General features: G+C 50.1%; 2 protein-coding genes across 6 annotated transcripts in view; both read right to left on the bottom strand.

The window, feature by feature from the left end:
* The window catches only part of LOC144170722 (2-acylglycerol O-acyltransferase 2-A-like), a 37,441-nt gene extending 15,719 nt beyond the window's left edge, over positions 1 to 21,722 (bottom strand). For 2 of the 3 annotated variants that reach the window (XM_077700697.1, XM_077700699.1), the window contains exon 1: positions 5,858 to 5,994. The gene's annotated coding sequence lies outside the window, so the exon portion shown is untranslated. Of the gene's footprint in view, positions 1 to 5,857; positions 5,995 to 21,657 lie in introns of those variants that run through there. The other variant, XM_077700698.1, reaches the window with a different exon arrangement.
* A 3,200-nt stretch (positions 21,723 to 24,922) lies between these two features.
* Positions 24,923 to 26,034, bottom strand: part of LOC144170721 (2-acylglycerol O-acyltransferase 2-like) — a 41,372-nt gene continuing 40,260 nt past the window's right edge. For all 3 annotated transcript variants that reach the window (XM_077700695.1, XM_077700694.1, XM_077700696.1), the window contains one exon: positions 24,923 to 25,432. In XM_077700695.1, the coding sequence (XP_077556821.1) occupies positions 25,281 to 25,432 (152 nt within the window). In that variant the 3' untranslated portion in view covers positions 24,923 to 25,280. The remainder of the gene's footprint in view (positions 25,433 to 26,034) is intronic.

Here is a 26,034-nt window from a genome sequence, read left to right as displayed (position 1 = left end):
CAGGCTGCCTTTCGCGATTGTGGCTGTCCTTCGCGCAGCAGTAGCGGCGCTGCCACTAATTCTTTTCTGCAGCCTTTTGATCCTTTCGAACCCTTCAACTTGCAATTATAACTATGTTTCTTAAAAAACTTCCGCCACACAACGTCGAGCAGCACGCAGCGCCTGTGTCGCTGAACGGCCGGTCGCGACATCCACCGACCCAGAGTTGCTAAGCGGCGGCGAGAGGCGGCGCTGGAGTCGCGCGCAAACTGCAGTGTCCGGTGCATATACAGAAAATGTTGGGAAAGTACTGTGTTAACATGTATATGTGTATTCTGGGTTGATGTGAAGGATGCATGATCGGTGAAAAACAACGTTGCGAAAACGCAGTGGTAGAACCACCCGCGAGTCACAGCCGTTGCCAGCGACGCATTTCTTTTTCTTTGAAGCGCTGCAGGGCTTGGCACCCCTTTTGCAGTGAGTCACGCAGCTCGGAGTCGGTGTCTGGATCCCCCAGCGCGCTCACTGTCCATTCAACCTTTACCGTAAAGTGCCGTCTGGCAGGCTTTGGGATCCTAGCGCACTCCACTGCGTCCACTCTAGCCCTCCACAGAGAGTGTAGCCCAATAACGAGCACGCAGTCTCGAAGCGCCTTGTTTTCGGTGGGTGTGCTCAGGCGCTGGAGATCTGACCACGACAGGTCCCATCGCTTAGCCAATGCAGTCTGCAGCTCGTCCCAGAAGCTAACCAGGAGGCTAGCAGTTTGTAACGAGAGAGCGAATTGATCAACAACTCGAAGTGATGGACAGGTGTTAATAGACCAGATTTAAGGGAAATCCCCAAGGTGGAGTAAGCTGGATGTCACACTTTCCTTCGTAGATTAGGTTAGATTATGGGGTTTAACACGCTGAAGCTACACCTGGGAATAAAAAAGGACTGACGCAATGTAAGATGAATAGAACTAAGCCATAGTTGCGATGCAGACAAAGACAGGAGACCACAAAATGCGTTAATCAGCCAAGCTGATACACAAGTTGGCCGAAGGTGGCATTACACGCTGTGGCGACCGAGTGGGGGCACCCGATCCGAGCTCCGTGGCCTCCGACATACGAGTGGTAGCGTGTATGATGCGAGCGGCCAGCCGCTGTTGCAGCGGTGAAGAAGTCCAGAAGCCGTAGGCTAACGTAACTGTTTACTTCATAGCCAGAGGTGAGCCGAAGCCAAAGAACAATGCCCCGACGGGCGAGGTTACAATACAGGACTCGAGCAGAGTGACAGCATGGATTCGCCGCTCTAACAGGAATGGGTTACAGCGCTTGGGCGGCTTCTATTTATACCCAAAAGCCGTAACGGTCAAAACGCCAACAAGCGGCAACACGCCACGAACGTCACACACACACACAACGCTCTTTCCAGAGTTCGTGAGTCGTCGGTAGCCTCGGCGCACGTTGAGTCACAGAGAGGGGAGAGAGGAGGGCTCCGCTGAGATCGCGAAGCCTCTGTGTCCTTGGGCGGGTTGCGACGCGCCTCGCCGGGCCGGCAACCATTGAAGTTTGAAATGCGTCGATAGCGAAGCGTCTGAGCCGGCTTGTTCCGACGTGAATGATGAGTCACCGACATGGTGGCGCCTGACGGCTGAACGGCGCACGCAGTGGCTTCGCCGCACAGCCGAGGAGTGATGTGGGAAAGTACGGCGGCGCTGGCCGATTCGTAACAACGCCCAATTCTTTCGTCCTCGAAACTGGATGAACTATATTCTTGGTGAAATATGTTGTTTGATGATGCATCGGAGCCTTGAAAAATGTTTTAAGGTATGATATGTGAAGTGGACCCATTTTATACAGAAACCAATGGCAGTTTGCCGTGTGTAAGAAAGCCGCAAAGGCACTGAGCTCAGCACGGCCGCTCCACAAAACAAGTACCTCGCCGAACCCTCGGCCCGCTAGCAACTACATGAGGCTCGCATCAATACTTTGACTGAAAAGAGTAATCAACACCGACAAAAGCTATCAAGCAAGCAGCCTGGCATGGTGGCGTAGGCTGCGCCCCCTGGGATGGGCAAGGAGAGACGGCATTACTACAATAACTCGTCTCCACGCCGCCAGAGAAAAGCGCCTCTTCGAAGTTTTCGTAACTTCACATTAGCATTCTGCCGCAAGAGCTCTTTCCGTTATTCCTTCTCTGCCTTAGATGGAAGTGGTGTTATGCGCGACCCGGGCATGGTTTCACGTGTGTTGACGTTATATGGCGCGGTGGAAAGGGAAGAAAGTACGAGCATGTGCCAGCTTGTTGTAAGGAGTACTACCGTTAGGCTTTGAGGTACACCTTACGTCGTAACACTCTACCCGCTGCTTGACGCAAAAACAGTGACTTTTCTTAGCACTCCGTTATGCTTAGCGTTAGGGCTGCCAAACGCTAAGCCTAAACATAGGCCTAACAAAAGCGATTAGCCAAGCCTCTCAGTCGTTGTAAGGAAAAGAAGGCAAATCCACAAAGGGAAAAGTATGATCATGACGCTGTCCGACCCACATCTTAAGCCACATGATTACGGCACGTGAAAACGTCATAACTACCTACTTAGCATGTTCCCACTAAACGCTAAGCATAGTTCCCCGTACAAGAGTCTTTTCGCCCGTTAGCAATCCTGTCGGAGGAACTCACTGCAATCGGGCATGGCCTCTGGATGCTTGTGTCGATATCGACTACTGGAGTGAATTCTCCAAATATCTACACGAACTTACTCAAGGACAGTGACACGCGACTTACACTGTGCCGCTCGTAATTTTTAGGTATTCGTAGTATGCATGACCTACGATTCATGTCAAGTCAAGCAACCACCTCGCCGCCTCCACGTCCAGCATTCCGGATCCGACATCGCTCCAAACGGTCGTTACTAATGTTGTTTAAATTGTCACCTGGTCCTCCCCCCCCCCCCCCGGGCTTTGAGGGCATTTTAATAAATAAATAAATAAATAAATAAATAAATAAATAAATAAATAAATAAATAAAGCGGCGAGGACAGCGCGTATGATTTTCAGCGTAGATGGTACTTTTCGAAAACCTCACAGTGCCTGTCGCTGATCTAGTCGGCACAAGACGGCACTTGTGTCTTTTGTGGTTTGCGTCCACGGCACTTGTGTCTTTCTCTCTCCAAGTCGTAGCCCTTTTATAGTGACATTTTTTTAACACGAAAGTGTTTTATGCCGGGATACACCAAGATCTGGCTGACGTCATGTCCGTCACGGAAATGACATTGCCAGAAAAACTTCAATTGCCACGTCTGCGCCAACTCCGTCGCCGCAACGGGAGGTTCCAAGGAAGGAAGGAAGGAATACATTTTTCGTCCGTCGAAATCAGGTATTGGGGGTGGAGGAGGCCCGCAGGGCCGCCGCCACCGCCACCGCTAGGGCCCGGGAGGTGGTCAGGACTTGGCCTGACTCCCCCGGGTCGCGCAACATTTGCTCCCAGAGGTGAGGGGAGGGAACGGGGGGGTATGGGTTTGCAGGGAATTCGCAGAGGGAATGGTAGTGAGTGTAGAGTGCCCCGCAGGCTGGACAGGTAGGGTCAATAAAGAGGTGTTGATGACTGTGTATCAACTGTGTTCTGTGTGGGAAGGTGCCAAGAACTTTACCGACTGAGCTATGAGCGGAAGCGCAGACAGTCGTATGAACGCACCATATATCCTTCCTATAACCTCTTCCATTGAGAAGGTGCTGCCATCTAAGAGAGATGAAGCGAAGTTGTGCATCACGATGCTAATGAGCGCCGACAGTTGCAGCCAGCTGAGCTCGTCGCTACGCAACCGTCTGCAGTACACTCCACGGTGCAGGAACACAGTGGTCGCACATTTGCCAATGCGACGCGCCAGCAGCTCGTCGCTCGCCAATCCCACCCGCAAGACATCCCCGCAAATCATACTCTTTCGCTGCAGCGGACCGTGAGTTCACCAAACGATTCTCTGGCAACCCGTTCGGTTTCGTTCGCATGGTTTGCGAGCGCGTGTGTTTTAAGTGCGAATGCACTTCTTAAGCGAGCCTGAATCGTCCGCCGCCGTAGTCCGCATAGCAACAGCTGCGGGTGCGCGCGCTCCTCGTCTTCCTCCTCGTCTTCCCTAGCAACGGGGGGAGATGGGCACGCGCTACTCTTCTCCTCCTCTCTCCGCTCAGTGACTGCGGGTGTTGGGCGCCTCCTCTCCACTTCGGGCGGGAGAGCTCTCGCTCGCGTAGCGGGCGCTCCGCATTCCGACGCGTGAGGGCGCTCGTGTAGCCCTCGCCGTAACGGCGGGCGCTACTCTCCTCCTCCTCTCTCCGCTCAGTGACTGCGGGTGTTGGGCGCCTCCTCTCCACTCCAAGATCATGATATCCACCGTAATCGCGCAATCAACAACCGTGCATTCGCACTTACACACTCTCCCCCTCGGGGAAGTGCGAGGGAATTTTTTCATTCGGGTTTACGCAGTGCTCCGGTGCCTGTAATCCGGTGTTTAATGTTGGTGCGTCTGGCGGTGTCATACCGAAGAAGTATAAATAGCGATGTACAAGTTCATATCGATGCAGAACAAACGTTCAATTGATCCTGTGAAGGCACATTTCACTTTCGTATTTTACCAATTCCTCTGAAAGTGGTGTGAACCACATTTTTCTTTTAATCTTTTACCTGTACTTGACTGTCACAACCTCCTTATTCATGGGTAAACTCTACACTGAATGAAAAAAGAACCTCCCACTGCAATGGAGCTTTCGCCGTATAGGACCAAACATCGTTCCCGCTGATGCCGCTCCCGACGTTCTATTAAACAATTGAAAACATTACAGTAATCAGCCGTTCCAAGGCCGAGCGGCCAGAACAGAAATCTACACGATATCGGTCTGAAAAGTCGGGGAGGAGTAAGTAAGAAAAACGTTAATTTGAGATGAAAGAAATAAGCGAAGAAAAAGTGTGTGCGGGCGATAAGGAAAAAGATTTTTCTTTGTACAAGGGGTACTGTAAGAGTGTTCACCCTGCGACCACACACAGTAACGATATCACAGAATGAACATGCCAGGGGCTTTCTTTCAGCAGTCAGATAAGATAAATCAAGCTGGCTATTACTGCCATAGTCGGTATTACTACATATATGACGAGGCAGGCTTGCCAGTCAGCGCAGTTCAATGCCCGCGCCTCGCCCTGGGGGCTGCCCGAAAAATCTGCCCGACTGGAGAAACGCTTGTTTAGAGCGATCCCGCACCACCATGCAAGACTTTGGCTTATCCCGGTTTAACGCACGCATGTTTCCTGTATGTACCATAAACTTACAGGCCCAACTTCCATGTTTCGTGATTTGTTTACATTGCGGAAATATTTTGAGCAAGGCATTCTCCCCTCGTTATCTATGGAACCTGAATTCATACGCCTGCCCGATAAAATACGTGACTGCGTCTGTCGAAACTGTTTCCCGGGAGATTCAGGAACTACTGCCCTCGGCGTAATCTTTTGACGGCAAACGAACACTTCAAAATTCCGCGTCACATGTAACTTGAAATTATGCTTTAAAAAATAATAAGCGATGAATCCTTGTTTGACGAAGGTACGTAGATATACGGATACAAAAGCACGCTTTGCGCGTTCGGGCCAAGCTAACAAGCGGTTACAAGCACAGTCGACGACGTGAATGCAAGTGTACAACATTATGGACAAATATTATTTGCGATATCGCCGCGAGTAGAATTAGTGCGATGATAATGAGGCGGAATCAGGTACAACGTCAGGACAAAACGCCATGTGAGCTTTGACAGTGGTTATTCTGTTACAAAATCCGATATAAAATAACACACAGAACGTTTAGTTTTACTATTACCGTAAGAAAAATGCTAAATTTTGAGTTTGAGCATTATTGTACCTTTCTCTGGGCGTTGTCACCTAGGAGATCGCCAGTACTCGGGCGCCGGGAGGAACGTGCGCTGTGCGACTTGGCGGCGATACGGTCAAGTATTGCGTCGGGCAAAGGCTTGTTTTCAGTCTCCTTCGAAGCGAGAAGCACTCTCTATCTTCAACAAGTGGCTTGCGTCGTTCTCACCTCCCTTTCCCGACCACGAGAGCACTGATAAACGGGCGCCCGATACGTCATTGTCTCCCAGCCGCGAGTACGCAGGTCTCTCCTAACCAGAAAAGTTTCCGGATTGAATCAAAATTAACGTAGAGAGAGAGGGTAAAATCGAAGCCCAGGTTCCTTTTTAGGTGTCCGCACGAAGTTTCAATTTCATGGCACATCACTTTCGAGGAAAAACTTCACTATCCAGCTTCGTAATTCACTCTAACTTGATTTTTTTAAGTTCACTAACGATTAACCTACAGATATCGTTTCTCTGGACTTCCCAGAGGGATTACATATGTTCAAATTTGAAACCAATCACCACGTACTGTCTTCGTGAAAAAAACGAATTAAATTTAGACTTGGAAAAATCAGAATCACAAGATCTTAATTAAGAAAAGCACTGAAAGTGCATGGCAGGCGATTAGAATTCGAAGTAATCGACGACTATTTTGGACGCAGCCACGCGGAAGGTAGCGAAGCGTAAAGGAAGCTATTGTTGAGCATTGCATTAGAGGTTTTTCAGTCAGTGCCCTTTTCCTTCATCACCATTAGCCTGTAGGAAGCTGACTCGGCTGGTATGCTTATAGGACTTCCAACATTTATTGGATGTGCGTTAGTCTCGGCCGGAACTTGGAGAGCGGCGGAGACATGCGGCCGCCCAGGCGCTCGGTCGATGCCTTGCCCAGCGTGCGAGAGACGCTGGGCAAGGCTAAAGCCCTCCATCACGGTCAGGGACCTAGGCGGCGGACGAGAGCAGTATGGAGGGGCTTTAGGCAAGGCATCCGCGACTGCTGCACTGCCTCGGGCGCCACGAGAGCGTTCCGGTGCGCGTGGCCTGCCGAATGACCAAGCGCAGCGCGGCGCACACGAGGAACGCTTCCAACGTCATCAGTCGCTGATGTCGCCGCCGAAAGAGCGCGACGCTGCACCTCGACGCGACATCGCCATCGACGTCGGAAGCACCCGCCAAAAAAGCCGCCCGCATCTTCCCACGGGGGAACTCGAGTAAATGCGTCGCATCTACTCGAGTCAAGCAAAGCGTCACGTCAAGCGAAAGCCAAGCAAAGACGCCCTTGACTGAATTCCGAACGCGCGCTCCGCCGCTTATATACGTTGAGGGGACTGCGTAAGCCGGTCCCAGTCGACGACGTTGGCGTACTTGTAAAGCGTCGTGGACTCTAGGTGTTTGAGCCAAGCGCGGATGTTGCTTCGCCGGAGAACGGCACACCGGTTATATGCGCAGCACGCCGAAGGAGAGGAAACCGCGGAAAAGAGAGTACTGCACATGCGCCGGCCCCAGCGCGTCTGCCGCGGCTATGACGCAACGTGCCGCGGCTATAACGCAACACAATCCAACACAATCCACTTTAATCCAATCCAATCCAATCCAATCCAAGTGAAGTCAAGCCAAGCCAAGCCAAGCCAATGCCCCTCGCGAGAGAGTGTTCGAATCCAATCCAATGCCCCTTGCGAGAGAGTGTTCGCTATCGCCTCGACTCGACGCGCATGCGCAGTGAGCGTGCGGACTACGGACGTCAACGCGGGTGACATCGTGAGTTACTGAAATGCTCTGCATTTAAAAGCGAGTTTCGTCGCTGTCACTCCTGCGGCGCGCTCCCCCGATTCATCAGCGTCGTCTTGCCCAGCGTCTCTCGCACGCACTCTGTGGGCGGCGACTCGGGATTCGTGCAGCTGCTCATCGGCGTTCTGGGACTTGGAAGTCAGTGCAAGCGTCTTGCCACGGCCTCACGTCGAACCCGCGCCGCGGGGCTGCACCTGAACCCGTGCTCGGCACTTCATCGTCGGAAATGCCAGTCTTTTCGCGCATGCAGCCGAACGTCGGTGTACCTGCGTAGCGGGTGGCTGTTCAACGAGCGCCCATTCTGCAAGCATCGCCTCGTCGTCTATGCAGTGGCCGTGGCTGGCGTCACTTTTAAGTGCGAATGCACTTTATAAGCGACCCCAAACCATCCACCGCCGGCGGCGGTGGCGGCGGCGGCGGCGGCGTCCGCAGTGCTCCTCTATATTTAAAAAAAAGCCCCTAACAGAAAAAAAATTCCCCCGCATTTTCCCGAGGGGGAGAATGTGAAAGTGCGAATGCACGGTTGTCGGCCCGCTTGCGGCGCTTGCGCTCGGCCCCCGCAGCCCACCGCCTCGCCGCCTTCTCTTCCATCTCTTCCATCGGGTTTGTAGTATCACGTGTACACCACGCAGTTATCAAGCCGCTATAACGCCGCTGAGTCGCCAACGCACGCCGCCGACGACGTAGTTTGAGTGCGTTAAAGATATAAGGCGCGTTCTGACACCGATATCAGCGTCGCGTCCGTGGCTTATTCGGTAGAGCGTCGGGCTGCGGCCCGCAAAGTCCTCGGATCGAAACCTGGCGCCGGATGCTGTTTCTTTCTTAAATATAGAGGAGCACTGCGGACGCCGCCGACGCCGCCGCCGCCGCCGCCGCCGCCGGCGGTGGATGGTTTGGGGTCGCTTATAAAGAGCATTCGCTCTTAAAAGAAACAGCATCCGGCGCCAGGTTTCGATCCGAGGACTTTGCGGCCGCAGCGCGACGCTCTACCGACCAAGCCACGGACGCGACGCTGATATCAGTGTTAGTGACGCGCCTTATATCTTTAACGCATTCAAACTACGTCGTCAGCGGCGTGCGTTGGCGACTCAGCGGCGTTATAGCGGCTTGATAACTGCGTGGTGTACACGTGATACTACAAACCCGATAGAAGAGATGGAAGAGAAGGCGGCGAGGCGGTGGGCTGCGGGGGCCGAGCGCAAGCGCCGCAAGCGGGCCGACAACCGTGCATTCGCACTTTCACATTCTCCCCCTCGGGGAAATGCGGGGGAATTTTTTTCTTCGGGGCTGCTACGCCCTACGCCAACTCGTCCCATCCTCCACTCCCAGCCTCGTCCACCAGAAGTTCCCCACATCCCGGACGCTGCCTCGCCGACAACCAGCACCGTGCCGTTAGTCAACCCCTGCCACTTGACCACTGACTGCCCATGGACTCTTGCTGACTACAGACAAATTATACATACCTGTACATATTGCATAGTGCATTTTCGTGCATTGTTATTTACGTTTGTCACTTTACCGCGCTTCACACTAAGGGGAGAGCCCTGTAGCGACACCATCGCCATCGTCACGATCAGCGCCCAATCATCATCACGGTGCCTGGCGAACGTCAGTGGTTGCACGCGCCACAAGATGGAAGAAGAAAAAGAAGAAACACATTTATTTGGCAGCAGAGTTAGTTGACGATGGTGGCCGCTGTTTTGGCGGCAACCGCGGCCGTCCGGGCGACCAGTGAAGCTTGAGCCTCCTGGTCTGGACATTGCAACGCCTCCTCCCACTGCTCACATGTGGTTATTTTCGGGTAGGGATCTCTGGGGCATCCCCACATAAGGTGCTGAAGGGTGCCGAGAGACTGGCAGGCAGTAGTCAGGTGAAAGGTATAGGGCTGTCTGAATTAGGTGTAATTTAGCGGGATTGGGAAATGTGTTCGTCTGTAAAAGACGCCATGTGTGTTCTTGCTGGATGGTGAGTTGTGTGTGTGCGGAAGGATATACACGGAGGGAGGGGCGGTAGTGGGTGGTAATTTCGTTGTACGTGATCATCCGGTCTCTAGCCGATCTGGCGCCATGGTAGGGGAACGTGCTGGGCCCGGCTCGGATGGTGAGTTCTCGAGCCATAGTGTGGGAAACTTCATTCCCTTCCAGGCCAGCATGCGCCGGAGCCCAGATGATTTCTACGGGGGACGTTGGGGGGGCTTGTTGGTGTGCCTGAGGTGAAATAAAGCCGCAGGCGAAATTTGGAACTGCCGTTTTAGAATCGGTGATAATGGTGGAGGGGGTCGGCTTTTGCGTCAGCGCTAATGCTACCGCCGCCTCTTCCGCTGTGGCTGGGTTGGTGGTGCGGATGGTCAGGAAGTTGCGCTGTACCTGATTGGAAGGGCAATGGGAGACGATTGAGAAGGCACCATGCCGCCGATATTCGGCTGCGTCGACGTAATGGATGTCATCTTTGTCGCGGTATTTGTATGCAATGCTTGTGCGCGTTGCGAACGCCCTTTGGTGTTGAATTGTGGGTGCATGTTTCTGGGTATAGGCTTGATAATTAAGTTAAATTGGATGTCGTGAGGGAGTGTGGTTTTGTCTTTTGGGGGGCCTACAGGGGAGATTCGTAACATCTGGAGAATATGAGCGCCAGTGGTAGTTTTTGAGAGTCTAGTGATTTGATTGACGAGATGAGCTTCAATGAGTTCTTCCGCGGTGTTATGCACACTTAGAGCTTGGAAGTGGCAGTGGAAGTGCTGAGGGGCAGTTGTAGCGCTGCCTTATAGGCTTTTCTGAGTATGAGCTTGACTCTATTAAGCTCTGTTTTAGATTGGTTTAGATATGAAAGGGATTAGGTCAGCCTGCTAAGGACAAAGGCATGAAGGAGACGGAGGCGTTCAGCTTCCCTGATGCCTCTGTGTCTATTGGTAACTCGTCGAATTAAACCTATCGTTTGTGTGGCGTGTTGTTCGAGCTGGTTAAGCCCAATATTTTGATTATTTCAACTTTCGGGATGGGGTCGCCTCGCATGTGTATGTGGATATTCGGGGTATGAATTTTGCGTTTTTGTTGGCAGTAATCCACCTCTCCCAACCAGCCCGTCCCCTCAATATCTATACCGACAACAAGAGGGCATGTCGACTCTTAGACTCAGGTCATACATCCCGCTCGGCGGCACACGTATTCAAGCATATTCAAGGAACTGTGAAGCTGTACTGGATTCCTGGCCACGCCGGGGTACTGGGAAACGAAAAGGCTAATCAGCTTGCCCGAGACGCATACATCCAGGCTGCCAGCAACAGCTGCCAAAGTCAGACATCTCAGGAAGCAACTCACCCGCAACTTCACCTTAAAGAATACAAAACAGCGAAACGACTACTCCCAGCTCCCCACCCTAACCTAACAAGACAGCAGCAAACCCTATTCCGAGTCAGGCACAAGCCGGAACACTCGAAACACCTACGAGGCTACACCTCATTAGATATGGCAAAACAACACCCTTACCATCATGTTCACAGTGCAAAATTAAAAATACCCAGGACCACATTCTTTGGCAGTGCCCTCAATACATCCAAATTAGAAAACAATACACTAGAGAGTGGCTGACCTCACCTAGAAGAGAAGAGGAGCAACGCGGCCTGATTGACTTCATTCAAGAAGCCATCAGCAGAAGCCTGGACAGAGTGCCCTCAATACATCCAAATTAGAAAACAACACACTAGAGACCCCAGACCCAATATACAGACCCCAATATACCCCAATAGAGACCCAATATACAGACCCCAGATCCCAACCATGAGGCAGAGATAATTAGAAGGATCAGAATGGGGTGGGGTGCATATGGCAGACATTCTAAGATAATAAATCCATGGTCCTAAAATATTTCTGAGAGTAATTGGTCCCGGTTGTAGACGTTCCACCCTTAACCCACAGCAGAAAAGCATGTAGGCGTCTGTAAATGCCGGCAAACCTCTCTGTTTTTTCAATAAAGAGCCTTCTCTCTCTCTCTCTCTCTCTCTCTCTCTCTCTCTCTCTCTCTCTCTCTCTCTCTCTCTCTCTCTCTCTCTCTCTCAGATAATGAATAGCAGCCTACCATTGTCGCTGAAGAAGAAAGTGTATGACAGCTGCATCTTACCGGTACTCACCTACGGGGCAGAAACTTGGAGGCTCACTAAGAGGGTTCAACTTAAATTGAGAACGACGCAGCGGGCAATGGAGCGGAGAATGATAGGTGTAACATTAAGGGACAAGAAGAGAGCGGAGTGGGTCAGGGAGCAAACTGGTGTCAAAGACATATTAGTAGAAATTAAGAAGAAGAAATGGACGTGGGCAGGGCCTGTAATGCGAAGGCAAGATAACCGCTGGCCATTAAGGGTAACAGAGTGGATCCCTAGAGAAGGCAAGCGTTGCAGGGGGCGGCAGAAAGTTAGATGGGCAGATGAGATCAAGAAGTTTGTGGGGATAAATTGGTCACAGTTGGCACAGGACCGAGGCAATTGGAGAATAATGGGAGAGGCCTTTGCCCTGCAGTGGGCGTAGATAGGCTGGTGATGATGATGATGACACTAGAGAGTGGCTGACCTCACCTAGAAGAGAAGAGGAGCAACGCGGCCTGATTGACTTCATTCAAGAAGCCGTCAGCAGAAGCCTGGACAGAGGCCTCTGAATCTCGCAGCACTTCCTACAACTCCTCCTCACTTTCTACCTGTGAATAAAATATTATCTCCCTCTCTCTCTCTGAGCAGCTGGGATTTGGTTGGCGAATAGGTGTAGAGTCCTCTTTGTAGAGTGCTCTCAATTTCAGCGTCGCTGCCTTTTTTGTTCCAAAGTGTAATGTCGTCAGCGTACAAACCGTAATTAAGATTAGGGATTTGTTGGAGTTTTTGGGGAATGGTTAAGGTGGCGAGATTAAACAGTAAAGGGGAAAGGACGGCAGTTTGTGGCGTGCCTTTTGAAGGGAGGGTCAGGGTGGGGGAAGTGATATCGGCGATTTGTATAATAGTTGAGAACTTCGGATATAATTGTATGTGCATGATCCTGGGCCTATGGCGCATGAGCCTTTGAGTATTGCTGTGTGAGACATTATCAAAGGCGTTAGCTAAATCTAATGCTGGTATAGCGGCATAGTCATGTTTATGCTGTGGCGTGATTATGTCGTGGGACAGTTGAAGAAGAATGTCCTGTGTGGATAGTTTAGGTCGGAAACCAATCATTGTGTGAGGAATGAGTCGTTTGTGCTGTAAATGCTTGACGAGTCTGATATGTATAATATGCTCCATGGGCTTTCCGGGGCAGGAGGTGAGAGAGATCGGTCGGAGATGTTTAAGCGTGAGTGGTTTTCATAGTTTGGGAATAAATGCGACTTTTGCATGTTTCCAGGATTGAGGTAAAGTGTCTTGAGACCAACGGTGATTAAAGAAGTTCGTGATGGCTGTAATAGAGTTATCATTTGTATTCCTTAGCATTCTGTTGGTAACCCGGTCTATACCTGATGCAGAGTTAGGTCTAAGTTTAAGGATAGCTCCCCTAATTTCTGCCTCATAAATCTCTTTATCTAGTTCAGGGTTGTTTGGGCCGGCGTAGGTTGGAAGTGTATCATGGGTGCCTTTGGTAAAGTATGTGTCTATGATCTCGTCGAGGAGTGTTGCATCAGATGCATCAGAGCCCTGATAATTTTGAATGGTGTGAGTAAGCCTGTGATTCTGCTCCGCTTTGGAGTGGTTGGGATTTATTAGATGCCTCAGTAAATGCCAGGTGCGTTTCATACTCAGGTTTCCCTGCATCTGGTTGCAAATTTTGTCCCATTGAGCTTGTGCAAGGTATGTTGCATGTTCTTGTATTTATTTTTCTAATTCGGCGAGTTCCCGCTTGAGTTTACGATCGTGTTTATTTCTTCTCCACCGCTTACGAATGCTTTTCTGTGCCTCCCATAAATGTAGCAGATGTGAGTCTGTATTGTCAGCGGGGATTGCCGGGTAAAAGGTTTTTCTTACCAATTCTGTGTCTTGTATAAATTGAGTGGTTCATCTTTGTAAATCTATAAGGTCTGCACTGTTTTGGGAGTCCTGTTTGGCGAGGCGTTGTTTCCTGAATTCATCCCAGTCTATGAGCCGTGTTTGCTTAGGTAGCCTTTTAATTGGGTACTTAAGCTCAAGATCGGTTTGAACAATAAAGTGGTCACTGCCGAGGTTAACGTCTGTTACAGTCCAATGTGATTTCTTTATGCGTATAGTGAATGTAAGGTCTGGTGTAGAGTCTCGTCGAATGCTGTTTTCTATCCGGGTGGGGGTGTTCGGTTCGTTCTCGAGTGTAAGGTGATGCATTCGTGCTTGATCCCAAAGGTCCTGTCCTTTTCTCGTATTCTGGAGGTGTGGCGGATTAAAATCTCCAACTATGACTACGCTATGGAGTCCAGCTTCCTTGCGGGCAAGCGAGAAAAGTAAGTTTAATCTATGATCTTTGGCCTTAGGTTTACTGTAGATATTAAGCAGGAAAAGTTTGGTTTGATTTCATTTTGTGGGTAAAATAGTGATGAAATTGTGAGGGATATCGATGAAATCAAATTGAGTCCTGCTGGCAGGAATGTTTTGCTGTATCAGTATCGCTGTGATTGGGTTCTGTTCTGCTTGGTATGCTTTATAACCAGGAAGTTTTACAGATTTTCCAACTTCTTGTAGAGATATATAATGTCAGGTGGGCTATCGACATTTTGAGTATGCAGTTATAGGACAGCTTTCTTCTGTGGGAAGCCCCGGCAATTCCATTGCCAAATTTGGGTGATTTTGTTCTTGGAATTCTTGATAGGTTGCTGGGCCGAATCAAGGGATGTCAACATCTGTAATATCTACCACCGGGGCGTTTGTCGCTTCTATGCTGGTAATTATCCGTTGGATATTGTTGTGCATTTCTGCTGTAATTGCGTCTATGGTGGACTAACATCTGGTTATGTTTCCTAGGAGCATTTGGTGTAACAGAGTGTACTCAGTTTTTTGTTCCACTAGAATCTGCTCTATTTTTCCGACACGTTGTTCTAGGATTGGGGGAGTGGATCCTCGTTCCTCGAGATTCGGCTTGCATGGTGCCTTGCGTTTTGTGGGATTAGGGGATGCTGCTTGGTCAGAATCAAGTGCGCCCGTTTGCATGGGAGCTTTGAGAAACATATTTTCCTGCTTAAGAGCCGCGTTTTCTGCTTTGAGTGAGGAGATTTCACGTCTAATAGTGCGCAGCTCTCGAATTATGTCTGCCATTGGATTAAGGGTGTTACGTTAAACTGATGTTTAACGTAACCTGCTGGTTGCGTTGTTTGGTCCCGGGGACGTTGCTCGATGTTGTCAGGCCGGCTTCTTGTTGCTTCTTGCCGCAATCTTGCTTGGGTGGTTTCAGCTTCTCCTCTCGTTGAGGTAGCGGCGGAAACTGATCCTTGTCGGGCACGGTGGAGGCTGCCATGGCGAAGGTCTTGCGGGGACGAAACCGCTGCTGGCACTCGCTGGAACCGGTCACATGGCCCCCTCCACAGACGATGCACGTGGGCGTGAATGGATGCTGTTCCGGCGCGTCGATGGCACCACACCGGGTGCATCTTGTAGCTGTTTTGCTTCCCAGGGCAAACGTCCTGCCTGTGGCCAGTGTTACAGCATCGTGTGCAGGCCTCAGTCTTCCGGCGGAAAGGTTTACAGCGGTATGTAGCGGCGTGGTACCTGACCCAGTATGGAACGTGGGGTCCATCGAAACGTATCTGCACCATCCTGGATGTATTCAGTCTGCGAACGTCGAGTATTTTCAACTGCGGGTTGAAGTTGAAGATGCTTTGCAAGATCTGCTCTGCTGCGTCTCATTCTGCGACTCTGAAGATGATTCCGGTTGACGTGTTCTCTGGGGATGATACATGCGCCGCCACGTTATATTCTTTGCCGTTGATTATGAGCGTCGAGATGTTTTCGTACCTTGTTGCTCGTGCTTCGTCCGACGTGCTTACTACAACAAAGGTCGACTTGGCTTGAACGCGCACTTGGTCCTCGCCCTTCGATGGAACACCCGCTTAGTGTTGAATGTGGTCAGCTAGTAGAAGCAGAGGCAGCGAGTAAAGCGCTGCGGTCGGAGAACAATTTTTATGTCAACGGGCGGCAGAGGCTCAGGCGGTTGCCGGTGCGAATGGCGCTGACCTTCTTTACGTTGCTTGGAAGTGTCATGTGCAGTTGGCGTCGTGTTGGGCGGGACGCCGGGGGTGGCTTTCAGAGAGGCTTGTCGTCGCCGAATGTTGGCCCATACGGGTTCTTCCATTTCTTCTGGAGAGATATCTTCTCCGAGCACGACGGACTCCATGACGAGGTACTAGCCGGCGCCGTGATCCAAAGCTGGCGCGGTCGCGTTCAGCTCCACCAGTGTCGCACGGGGCACGTGCGTTACTGGCACCGGCGAGCGAAGCCGGCGTGGCAAGCTTATTTAGGCTTAGCCAGGTGTGCGGCGTGGAGAAATGTTCAACGGGTTGTAACTGACCTTGTGCTGCACCAAAAACGAAGAACGTGGTATCGCGAGGTTCCTTGGGGCCTCGCGGATCCCGCGACGCTTCTCTAGTCAGCGTGGATGGGTCCAGCCGGTAAACAGAAAGGACAAACACGGAGCCGATTGCAGACGTGTGTGCATCGCTTGGCCCCCTAGCGGGAGTCCCACAAGATGGAATGCGACTCAGCAGCAGGGCGGTCGCTCGTTCTGGCCGGGCCTACGCGACCGAAATAAATGTGGGAAGCAGCATCCGCTTCACGCCTGCTTCCTACAAGCCCTTATTTAGTCGCTCTGCCCAGATCACACGCTACTGCAGGAAAATCATGTCCGAGTCACGGCGCCTCCTTCTAAAGTTTCTTTGGCAGAGCCCTTCCGCGTATTATTGCTTTAACAAAAAATGGTCTGAGCCGGCAACAAGGTAACTAAGCACGTAGCGGCATGTCTGCCGCCGGCCGTTCGCCCGATGCATGGTTCGGCTGAGCCGCCACGACGGGAAAGGGAGAGGCGGCCCTGCAGCGATGCAAGTTTGGGCCTGTCGGCCGCGGGCGGTTTGGTCAAGGCGCGAATCGGCCTCGCTGTCGGCGCGTCGCCCCTTGCAGCAAATAGGTGATGGGCGCTCTGGCACAACACTAGCTGGCCTTTCTAATTTGCTTGAATTCTTTTACATCACCCCCTGGGATTGCACTACACAGCGGGCCCAACGTTTGCCACAAACGTAAGGTCCGTCGTGGTGTTCCTGGCGCACAAGTTTCCCGTCCTAGTTGGAAAGGACGGGCAGCGATCACTGTGTTCTGGCCACGTCGTTAGTGGTATGCAAGAGGCCACCGAAGGAGTTTAGGATGACGGATTGGGATCTTTTTCGTAAAATCAGGCAAGAGAGGGAAACCGAAACCCCTACGTCCCTAGACAGTTGGGCAGCGCATAGCGTCCGCCACCAAGTCCGTTGTCACCGACCTAAATGTGGATAGGATGGACAGCCGATTGGCAAACCTTTTGGAGGCGAAAAGAGCCCTCGCCGATAGATGGAAGGGCCAGCGGCTGAACCGCAAACTCCGAAAAAATATTGCGGAACTAAATCGCACAATAGGGCTACACTGTAAGACGCTCTACAAGCAGCAATGGGACGAGGTGTGTAATTCGGTTGACGGGCAGATGAGATCAGGTGGAAAATGGATCCTGCTCAAGCAGTTGCTAAGTGAATCCAATTCCCGGTCTAATCAGAGGCGCGCTACTGATAACATACTACACGCACTCCGCATGGCGAATTCCGATTCGGAAATACTATAGTCGCTAGCCAAGTGATTTCTACCTATAAACACTTCGGATGATGCGGACTACCCGCCTTACAGAGGTCCTCCAATGGCCGCTCTGTATGAGCCCTTTACCGTCCCCGAGGTAAGGGAGGCCCTCGCGGCCCTCAACGGACGTTCTGCTCCTGGTCCAGACAGAATTTCAAACAGACTTCTTCGCAACTTGGATGACGAGTCGATTACATTCCTTACGGAGGAGATAAATCGCATCTGTGAACGGGGCGCGGTTCCGGAGTCGTGGAAGCTGGCGTCGGTCGTCCTGATCCCGAAGCCGGGGCGCGCTCCAGACATGACTGATCTCAGACCGATCTCGCTCACATCGCACATAGGCAAAGTTGCGGAACGCATCTCCAAGCACATCGAAGACCGCGGTCTCTTTCTGTATAACATGATCGGCTTTCGACCGTCCCTTTCGACTCAGGATGCCATGAAGCTGATCAAGTATCAGATCATCGATAGGGACACGAGGGACGTTAGAGCCATCATAGGCTTAGATCTAGAGAAAGCCTTCGATACCGTCTCGCACGCCCACATACTCGATTCCATCTCGGAGCTGGGCCTTGGCCAGAACTTTCACGCGTTTATCAGCTCGTTTCTTAGACATACAAAGGCCACGCTAAAGATTGGGGATCTCCGGTCAGAGCCCATCCAGCTGGGCACGAGGGGGACGCCGAAGGGTTCGGTGGTATCCCCGCTCCTGTTTAACATTGCCATGAGTAAATTGTGTCAGAGACTCTCGGAGGTCAAGGGCATCAACCACACACTCTACGCATCATTATAATCATCATCGTCATCCCATTCACGTAGCAAGCCAGGCATCTTAGCTGGGCTGACATCGCCAGTTTTAATTAACGATTGTTCTCTCTCTCTGACGACATTACCGTATGGTGTGTCGGAGGCTGCGAGGGTAGGGTAGAGGAAGCACTTCAGGAAGCGCTAGATCGCACAGAGGCTTTCCTTGCTGGGACGGGGCTTCGCCTCTCCTCGAGCAAGTCGGAGCTCCTATTGTACAGACCTAGTAGGAGAGGGGTTAAGCCCAATAGCTGGGTCCCACTGTCAGAGGTGAACCTTGCGCTCTACACGAGTGAGGGACACTCCATTCCCAGAGTTGAGGTTATGCGGGTTGTCGGTATGCTCATCGAGTCGAACGGTTGTAACAGGCACACCATCGCCAAAATCACCGCTAAGACTGATAGCACGCATGATACGGTTAATTACTCGGGCCTCGAACAGTCGAGGAGGTATCAAGAAAGACAATCTCTTGAGGGTCTTCCATGCATTCTTGATGAGCCACATCACGTACGTGGCGGCCATGCACTGCTGGCAGAATCACGAACAGGCTAAGCTCAATTTACTAATTCGTAAAAGCATCAAGCGCGTGCTGGGTATCCCGATGAATTCCAGCACAGAGAGGCTCATGCAGCTCGGGGTGCACAATACTTTAGAGGAAATCATCGAAGCGCAGCACACGGCTCAGACTGCCAGGTTGTCGTGTTCACCCGCTGGCAGGGAGATTCTGGCGGTTCTGGGCTGTAATCCATCCCTAGAGGAGGAGCACAGGGTTGGCCTTACTAAGGAGCAGAGAGCTGCTATAACTATCGCCCCGTTTCCCTGCAACGTGCACCCGCAGCACAATGCAGGCAGGCGAAGGGCCAGAGGCGAGGCCCTACTAAAACAAGTTCGCGACGACCCGCACTCCGTGTGCTTTGTGGACGCCGCGCAGTACGGCCTATCGGCAAACTTCTCGGCAGTTATGCTAGATCACAGAGGCACAATTCTCAATTCTGCATTTTTCAGGAACACCACCCCGGCTACAGCCGAGCAGGCCGCGTTGGCTCTTGTTTTACTTCACGACAGCCGGCATCGAATTTACACCGATTCCCGCGCAGCCGTTAGGGCCTTTGCATCAGGTTCCATTTCGGCCGAGGTAGCTCGCATCCTAGGAAATAAGTTCATTTCCTCACACACTATCACCTAGTTTCCCGCTCACCTAGGGTCGCACTTGTCCTGTTTAACAAACCTCAATGAGGTAGCCCACACCCGCGCGCGCGAGATAACCCACCGCGCCTGGTCTGACGGAGGTGATTCCTCGGGGATTGGTTGGGAGGTCTTCAGAGACACTTTATTCACCTTCAACGAGGTTATTCAGCACTATAAGCTGGGCAGGCGAAGGTTTCCTCTTCCGCACGAGAAACTCTGCAGGCCGCTGGAAGCCACGCTCAGAACGTTGCAGACCAGGTCTTATGCTAGTCTATCCACTCTCAGCTTCTACACGGACACTTTTGAACCGGACTTCCCGGATTGTGGTGAACGTAGCAATTTAGATCATATGCTCTGGCGGTGTCCCTCACTTCTGGGCCCTCAACGCAAAACCGAGGAAGAACGGCGTTCCGACTTGGAGAGCCCCGATCTACTACACCAGCTAAGGGCCGTCCAGAGGGCCCACGACGCGAAGGTGAGGCTCGGCCTCCCCGTCCCCACGTGGGAGCGGCCCGCAGCGCTGCCGCCCTGAACGGCAGCAGTGCTCCTCAGGACCTTCAATAGAGTTCATTGTCTGTCTGTATGACCCCTGGGAAATGTAATGTCCAGATTCGCTAATATTTAGCCTCACGCAGCTTTAGTGATCTCTACCTATTAGTGTATTCAGAAGGAGCGATTCATAATTTTTATTCTTAGTCCACGCATTATAAAACCAGCTTGCTTTGAAAAAAAAATGCATTTTTTTCTTGAAAAGGACCAATTCCTTTCTAACTTGCTGGGTAAATATCCTGAATTAAAAGTACCGAAGTTGTACGTTCCACTTTATCCGACACTACTCCTTTCAAGTCTAAACAAATGTCCCATATGTTATGCTTATATAATACCCCTGTCACAGGGGCACTTTCAATCGTGATTAAGTCGATCCGGATCGGACGCATGCTACATGGTAGTTTCAATCGCGATCGAGCTCGATCCCGCTCGAACTCAATCCTGGCTTCTCAAGCGCGATCGAGGCTTCCAAGCGCGATCTAACGAAAGCTGCGATACTCTCGTCCCCGCTCAGTAATGACACAGAAGGTGAAAACGTCAACTAACGCCACAAACTGTGTCAAATAACTTGACCCAAATAAGCGTGAGGTAACATTTACATAGTTACGTATACCCACGACCGCGAGAAGTTACCAGACGCCGGCCGGAAGTACAATGTTAGCGCCATCTAGCGTACACGAGTGCAACCGGTGCAACTTTTCGATCGCGATTGAAACGGGCCGTGTAGCAGCGGCAGTGCGCCGAGCGCACTCGAAAACTCTATCACGATTCACTTCAATAGCGATTGAAAGTGCCCGTGTGACAGGGGTATTTGGTTGTAAAGCACGAAGCTTGTACACAGGTTTGAAGAAAAACTCACAAAACTCGTTCAGACGCATAATAACCAAAAACGCTGTTTCCATATTTTGTGAAATTCTCCCCAGATGGCTGCTGCTAAATGTACTTGCATTAGCACAAAAGAATCTCGCATAATCTCGTTTCTGAAGCGCGCAAAACGCTAGAAAGGAGTCTCGTCGGACAGGCAGGTTAACCTGACATGGAGTAGTGATGGCAATTTACTTCATATTTGCAAACATTTTCTTTTTTTTCTAGCGAAGAAAAATGACCACTCCTGGAGTAAAATTACAGACAATGCAATAGCAAGAATGGCATTTGGATTTTTTTTGTTAACGTTGGCACCATAAGAAATAATCCGCACTTTATTCAAAGCGCACAGTTTAACGAAAAGACGCAAAAACTCATTCATTTCTTAAAAAAACATTTTTCGATTTTTGTGACCTTACTGAGAGTTAGTCTCCAAATTAAGTTTCATAAGAAATAAAAACATCTCGCATCGTACTGGCAATAGGGCATATACAGCGCACCTTTTCAAACTTGCTCGAAAAAGGCACGTAATTATCAACAAAAGGCTACGATGTCCTCCCGGAATAGTTTTTCAGAGCTACATCTGGATTTCCCAGGAAGCTCAGACTCTTCTTCTGGACATAGTATTTTTCCTCCGCGAGGTAATTTATATTATTAAAACTCTGTATCCATTCCTATTAAGCACATTGATATCTTGAATACCCTATATTGGCTTTATGAGGTCAAATATTTCCCCGTAGCAAGAGTTGCATGCAGTCTTGTGGTGTAGGTCAGCCCGAGGAGGCAAGAATAGCAAATTAAATAAGCAAATGAATAAAGCGACATCGCCACGCTTACCCCCAAGCGGCGTTCTTATGTGCAGCGGTTACGCTCGAGGCCCTCTGGGCTCGCGGCAGTCGAACTGGCGTTAAAATAGGTGGCGGCAATCTTAGATCACATTGTGTTGAGTGCACATGACCGCTGACGTTCGCAGATATCGATATTGTGTGCAGGTATGCAAACAAACGGGTCACGTGCGTACAGGGCTTATCAGAATACTCTATATACCGGATGCGCGAGGTATTTGAGAACGCCTTTTCTTATCGCCATACACACCAGCAGCCTCATCATGTACATATAGGCGTGCCGCTTCTTGTTCGTCGACCCTTTATCATTCATACTGCAGAGTGTCTTCAAAGATGGAAAAGTGCCTGTTGAAGCAGGAAATGAAACGTCATGCACTCTTCGTCGCCCTGGCCGCGCACCACAGTGACTTGGGAATTGCCACCTTTCTGAAAGCAGCGAAGTGTTTTGTTTACAGGTGCAGACAGAACTGATGTTTTGTGGCGGTGACGTGGCGTCTGTGGCGAAAAGGAAAAAGCACAGTCAGAGGTCAAACATTGTCAGAACTCCTTAATTTCTCCTGCTGTGGTGTTATCCGTTGTCCGCAATGAGGGTGACGTCGTGCCGCCACACTTTTTTGCAGGACTCCGCAATAATGCTGCCGCTTACGTGGATGTGCCCGCACTTTGCCAAACATTGTCCAAAAAACATAAGCAGTTTCGATGTAAATGAACTGAGCGCACGTCACCTTGCCCAACGTCCTTTGTTTCTCCCTTGGGCCCTAGCGCACCCTGAGCCTAAATCCTCTTGTCATGAACACGCAGCCCATATCAAGAGTTTGGTTTCCAATACATACATGCATTTGCTTGTAAGCGGGACATAGTCATCAACGCTTAGCAAGTGTAGCTGTGTTAATGCTGCAGCGTAAATTGTCTCCGACCTCACTGGAGTTACGAGATCATGCCTCTCTTACCAAAAGCGAGAAATTGACGTTTCGTGAAACGGCATGAATTCTGAAAACTGAATTTTTATTAATTCAGAGCCTATCCCAGTTCTGAATCCATATTTGAAATTTGTGCCGTATGGGTTCTGAGCTCATTTTGAGTTCTGAGTGAGTTCTGACCCCACGTGAGTTCTAAGTCCATTTCAAGTTTTGAGTCCGAGTGAGTTCTGAGTTCCTTTTGAGTTCTGAGCCCGAGTGAGTTCTCAGTCCATTCTGAGTTCTGAGCCCGAGTGAGTTCAGAGTTTTGTGCTTGCGGTGAGTGAGTTTGGGTGAGCGTAGATGAGTTGCTCAGCAATGAGTGTGAGTTTCAGGGAATGGTGATTCAAAAGATAAATTTATGAGTTAGTTTGAATGAGCCGGTCCAACTTTGCCGAGGTATTCCCACGAGTGAGTGCTGCCTGAGAAGATTGCAGCATCCAGGAATGAGTGCTGAAAACGAGTGAGGCAACTGGTGCGGATGTGCTTCGCGTCCTCCTCGTTGCATGGCTCATTCGAACCACATGACATTTTTTTGGGAGGTCAAACACTATGTATAACGTTCTTGGCGGCGGCGACGTGCTGCAAGATAAACGCAGAGTAGAGCGTGCTGCCGCGTGTTCGCTGATCATGCGATCACTTCCCGAGGCGTAGTAGCTATGCGCCATGACCTAGAAGACTGCAGTTCACGCTGCACACAAATTTCGCATTAGGGAGCCAAGTAATCGCCAGCCATTTTTTAAACCTTGGTTTATAATTTGTTTTAAAAACCCCCTCAAACGTAAACTTTTACTTAAAAGAAAACTGTGGTCTTTATGCACTTATGCTTGGTGCGAAATGTACAAAATATTGCTTTGCGCTGAACAATGTTGACAAGTATTAACCATATCAGTTTTAATCTTCTGAAAAATGGCATCTTGTCACTGTTTGTTTTGGTAAAAGTTATTTTGGAACAGGTGCTGGAAATGGCTTTAATAGAAATGGGTAATGGCTTTGATCGACGTTAAAAATATTAGTGCAAAAAACACGTCTGAGTTCACCATGGTTCGGTCCATGTATAAAATCTGCATGGCATATTGGTAGGCAATTGCGTTGCACTTGTGAAATGTTCATATTTTATGACTCTTCACCAACTACACTAGTTCTTGTCAGACATTAAAGACACGCAATTCATATCACTCAGCTGTGATTACTATTCACTCTCTACCGAGAGAAATTCGCCCAGTAAAGGCACACTATCAGCCTTGAGTCGTTCCTTCTCGTTTGCACAGCGTCGAGCACGTGACCTTCCCCTGACAGTACTATAACGATGTGACGCCAGAACAAACATCTCTTACCCACTGTCAGTGACATTACACTCAACCATCTGTTTGATTAACTAGGTTGAAAGTGGGGCTCGTCGAGTTACAGCCTCGGACTGACTACGGATAGCCGCGAATAGTCCCGAGGATTTTCTATGCCATATAAATGTATGTGAAAAACGAATGCCAGATTGCTTCTTGGGGAGTCTGTGGCGAATCCGAAACCGATCATTGAAGAGCTCCACTGTAAGCAGCAAGAGGAGGCACTGGCACGGCTTGTCACGTTGCGGCAAGTCCTTTGCCGTTGCGGCGTGATATCCTTCGTGCTACCGGAAGTCATCCTGCCCCTCAACTACATCCGGTACTTAGGCCTTGTTTTACAAGACAGAATGCTCTGATGGTGATCGTGAGCAAACAACCCACACTAGCGCATTCGTTTCCCAGTTGGGAGCCCAAACAAGCATGTTGCTCCCATAGCCTGCTAGGCACACACTGTTTTCCGGAACGCTGTTTGCCAGTTCAGAGTTGGCGTGAGTGAGGAAGCCTTCAGACACTACTGCCACAGAATGCTCGGCTAATACGCTAAGAACGTTTGAAGTTAACAGCAGGAAGCAAATGTTGGTATAACCGAGACATTACGCAGTTTAAGTAGGAAGTAAACAGCACCCGTCCCTGACCAAGGTGTAAGATGGGTATTTGGGTGAAGGCACTACACCGCAATACGAGCTAGGTCAATTCATTACATTACGTAACAGAATGAAAGGCAGCATCAGGGGGTAAAATGGAATCCCAACTCTGCAACCAATAGAGAAAACATTCTGCTATCTCAAGCGCTACACACACTGTTCAGGATTATTAGCTTCCAGGGTTCATCTTCAGAAAGAAAAAAATATTGAAAACATGAGTAACGAGGAGGTCTCTTGCATCAAATTATTGATATTTTTTTTGCTCTGTGTTTCACTGCAGTGCAGGCTCAATTAAAATATTAGGCTTACCCATCGACAAGAAAATAGGAAGAATATATTTACATTTTGTACATTTAAAGTAACAACAACTTCAAACACTTTGTACATTTGCAAGCTATATTACGTCAGAGATATATTTTTGTACAGGTGACGTGTGTGCCTGTGGCTGTGAACCATTAGCACACAAATCCATCATTGATTTACAAACCTTTTTACCAGATAAGTGGGAACAGTGTAGTGATCCCTGTCCAAGCCACATAGTAAATTTGCGATGCTTGCTTCGAACACAGCACATCATTATGAGCATACTTGACCCAAGTCCTGTAACCAGAATACACCCGACACGTGCAACTGCTGGTATTGGCACCCACAGCTTGAAAACTGATGTGGTCTTCAGATGATGGTCAGCTGGGCTCCAGGTGCCGCGTACTTGTCCTTGTATTCATTGAACAGCTTCATGAGTGCATCGGTGTACTGTCGGTGCATGCGATCCACTTCTTCTTCACTAGGGCACTCCAGCTTGGGAACTTCTACGGGTTTCCCCACTGCACAAGGAAGAGGAAAATATGTAACGCGAAATTGTTTTAATCCTAATACAACTCCCCCTGCACACTCTTCAGACGAAAAATATTGCTAGTTTTTCCTTTTCGGTGTGTCCCTGGGTCTAAGCAAACATTTGTTCAGTTGTACGTATGGGTATACGAACGCCACGGCACACCGTCATTATCATTATCAAAATTTACTCCTCACGTTAAGAGGGGGTCGCGAATGGGATAACGATCCATGTTTTCGTGACAGTGGAGGGTAACCCCATCCAGTAGGGGAACTCACGGTGAATGAGTATTAACTGAGTAGATTCAGGTTACGTCACCGTCTCCTCCTGGGGAGTGGGATCAGGGCTTCTCTTCAAACAGCGATGTGTCGTAGGCGGCAAATGAAAAGCGGAGTGGATCGCTAGTCAGATTTACTATCATGGTTTCGGTAGCAAGCTTCCAGGGTCAAGCTTTCATAATTGGGTTTGCTACTAGGGCAGTGAAGCTCTCACGAAGGCTGTTTTGCGAAATTCCTTCCTCCGTGACACATTTCAGTAGGCTGGACTTGTGTGTGGCCGCACTGATTGGCACTTGCTTGGGACCTTCGAGCATAC

The sequence above is a fragment of the Haemaphysalis longicornis genome, unplaced genomic scaffold, assembly GCF_048455015.1.
Source record: "Haemaphysalis longicornis isolate Haplotype H1 unplaced genomic scaffold, Haemaphysalis longicornis Haplotype H1 scaffold_2, whole genome shotgun sequence".
Classification (NCBI taxonomy): domain Eukaryota; kingdom Metazoa; phylum Arthropoda; class Arachnida; order Ixodida; family Ixodidae; genus Haemaphysalis; species Haemaphysalis longicornis.
The sequence above is the reverse complement of the archived record's forward strand: the minus strand, read 5'-3'. Positions and strand labels throughout refer to the sequence as shown.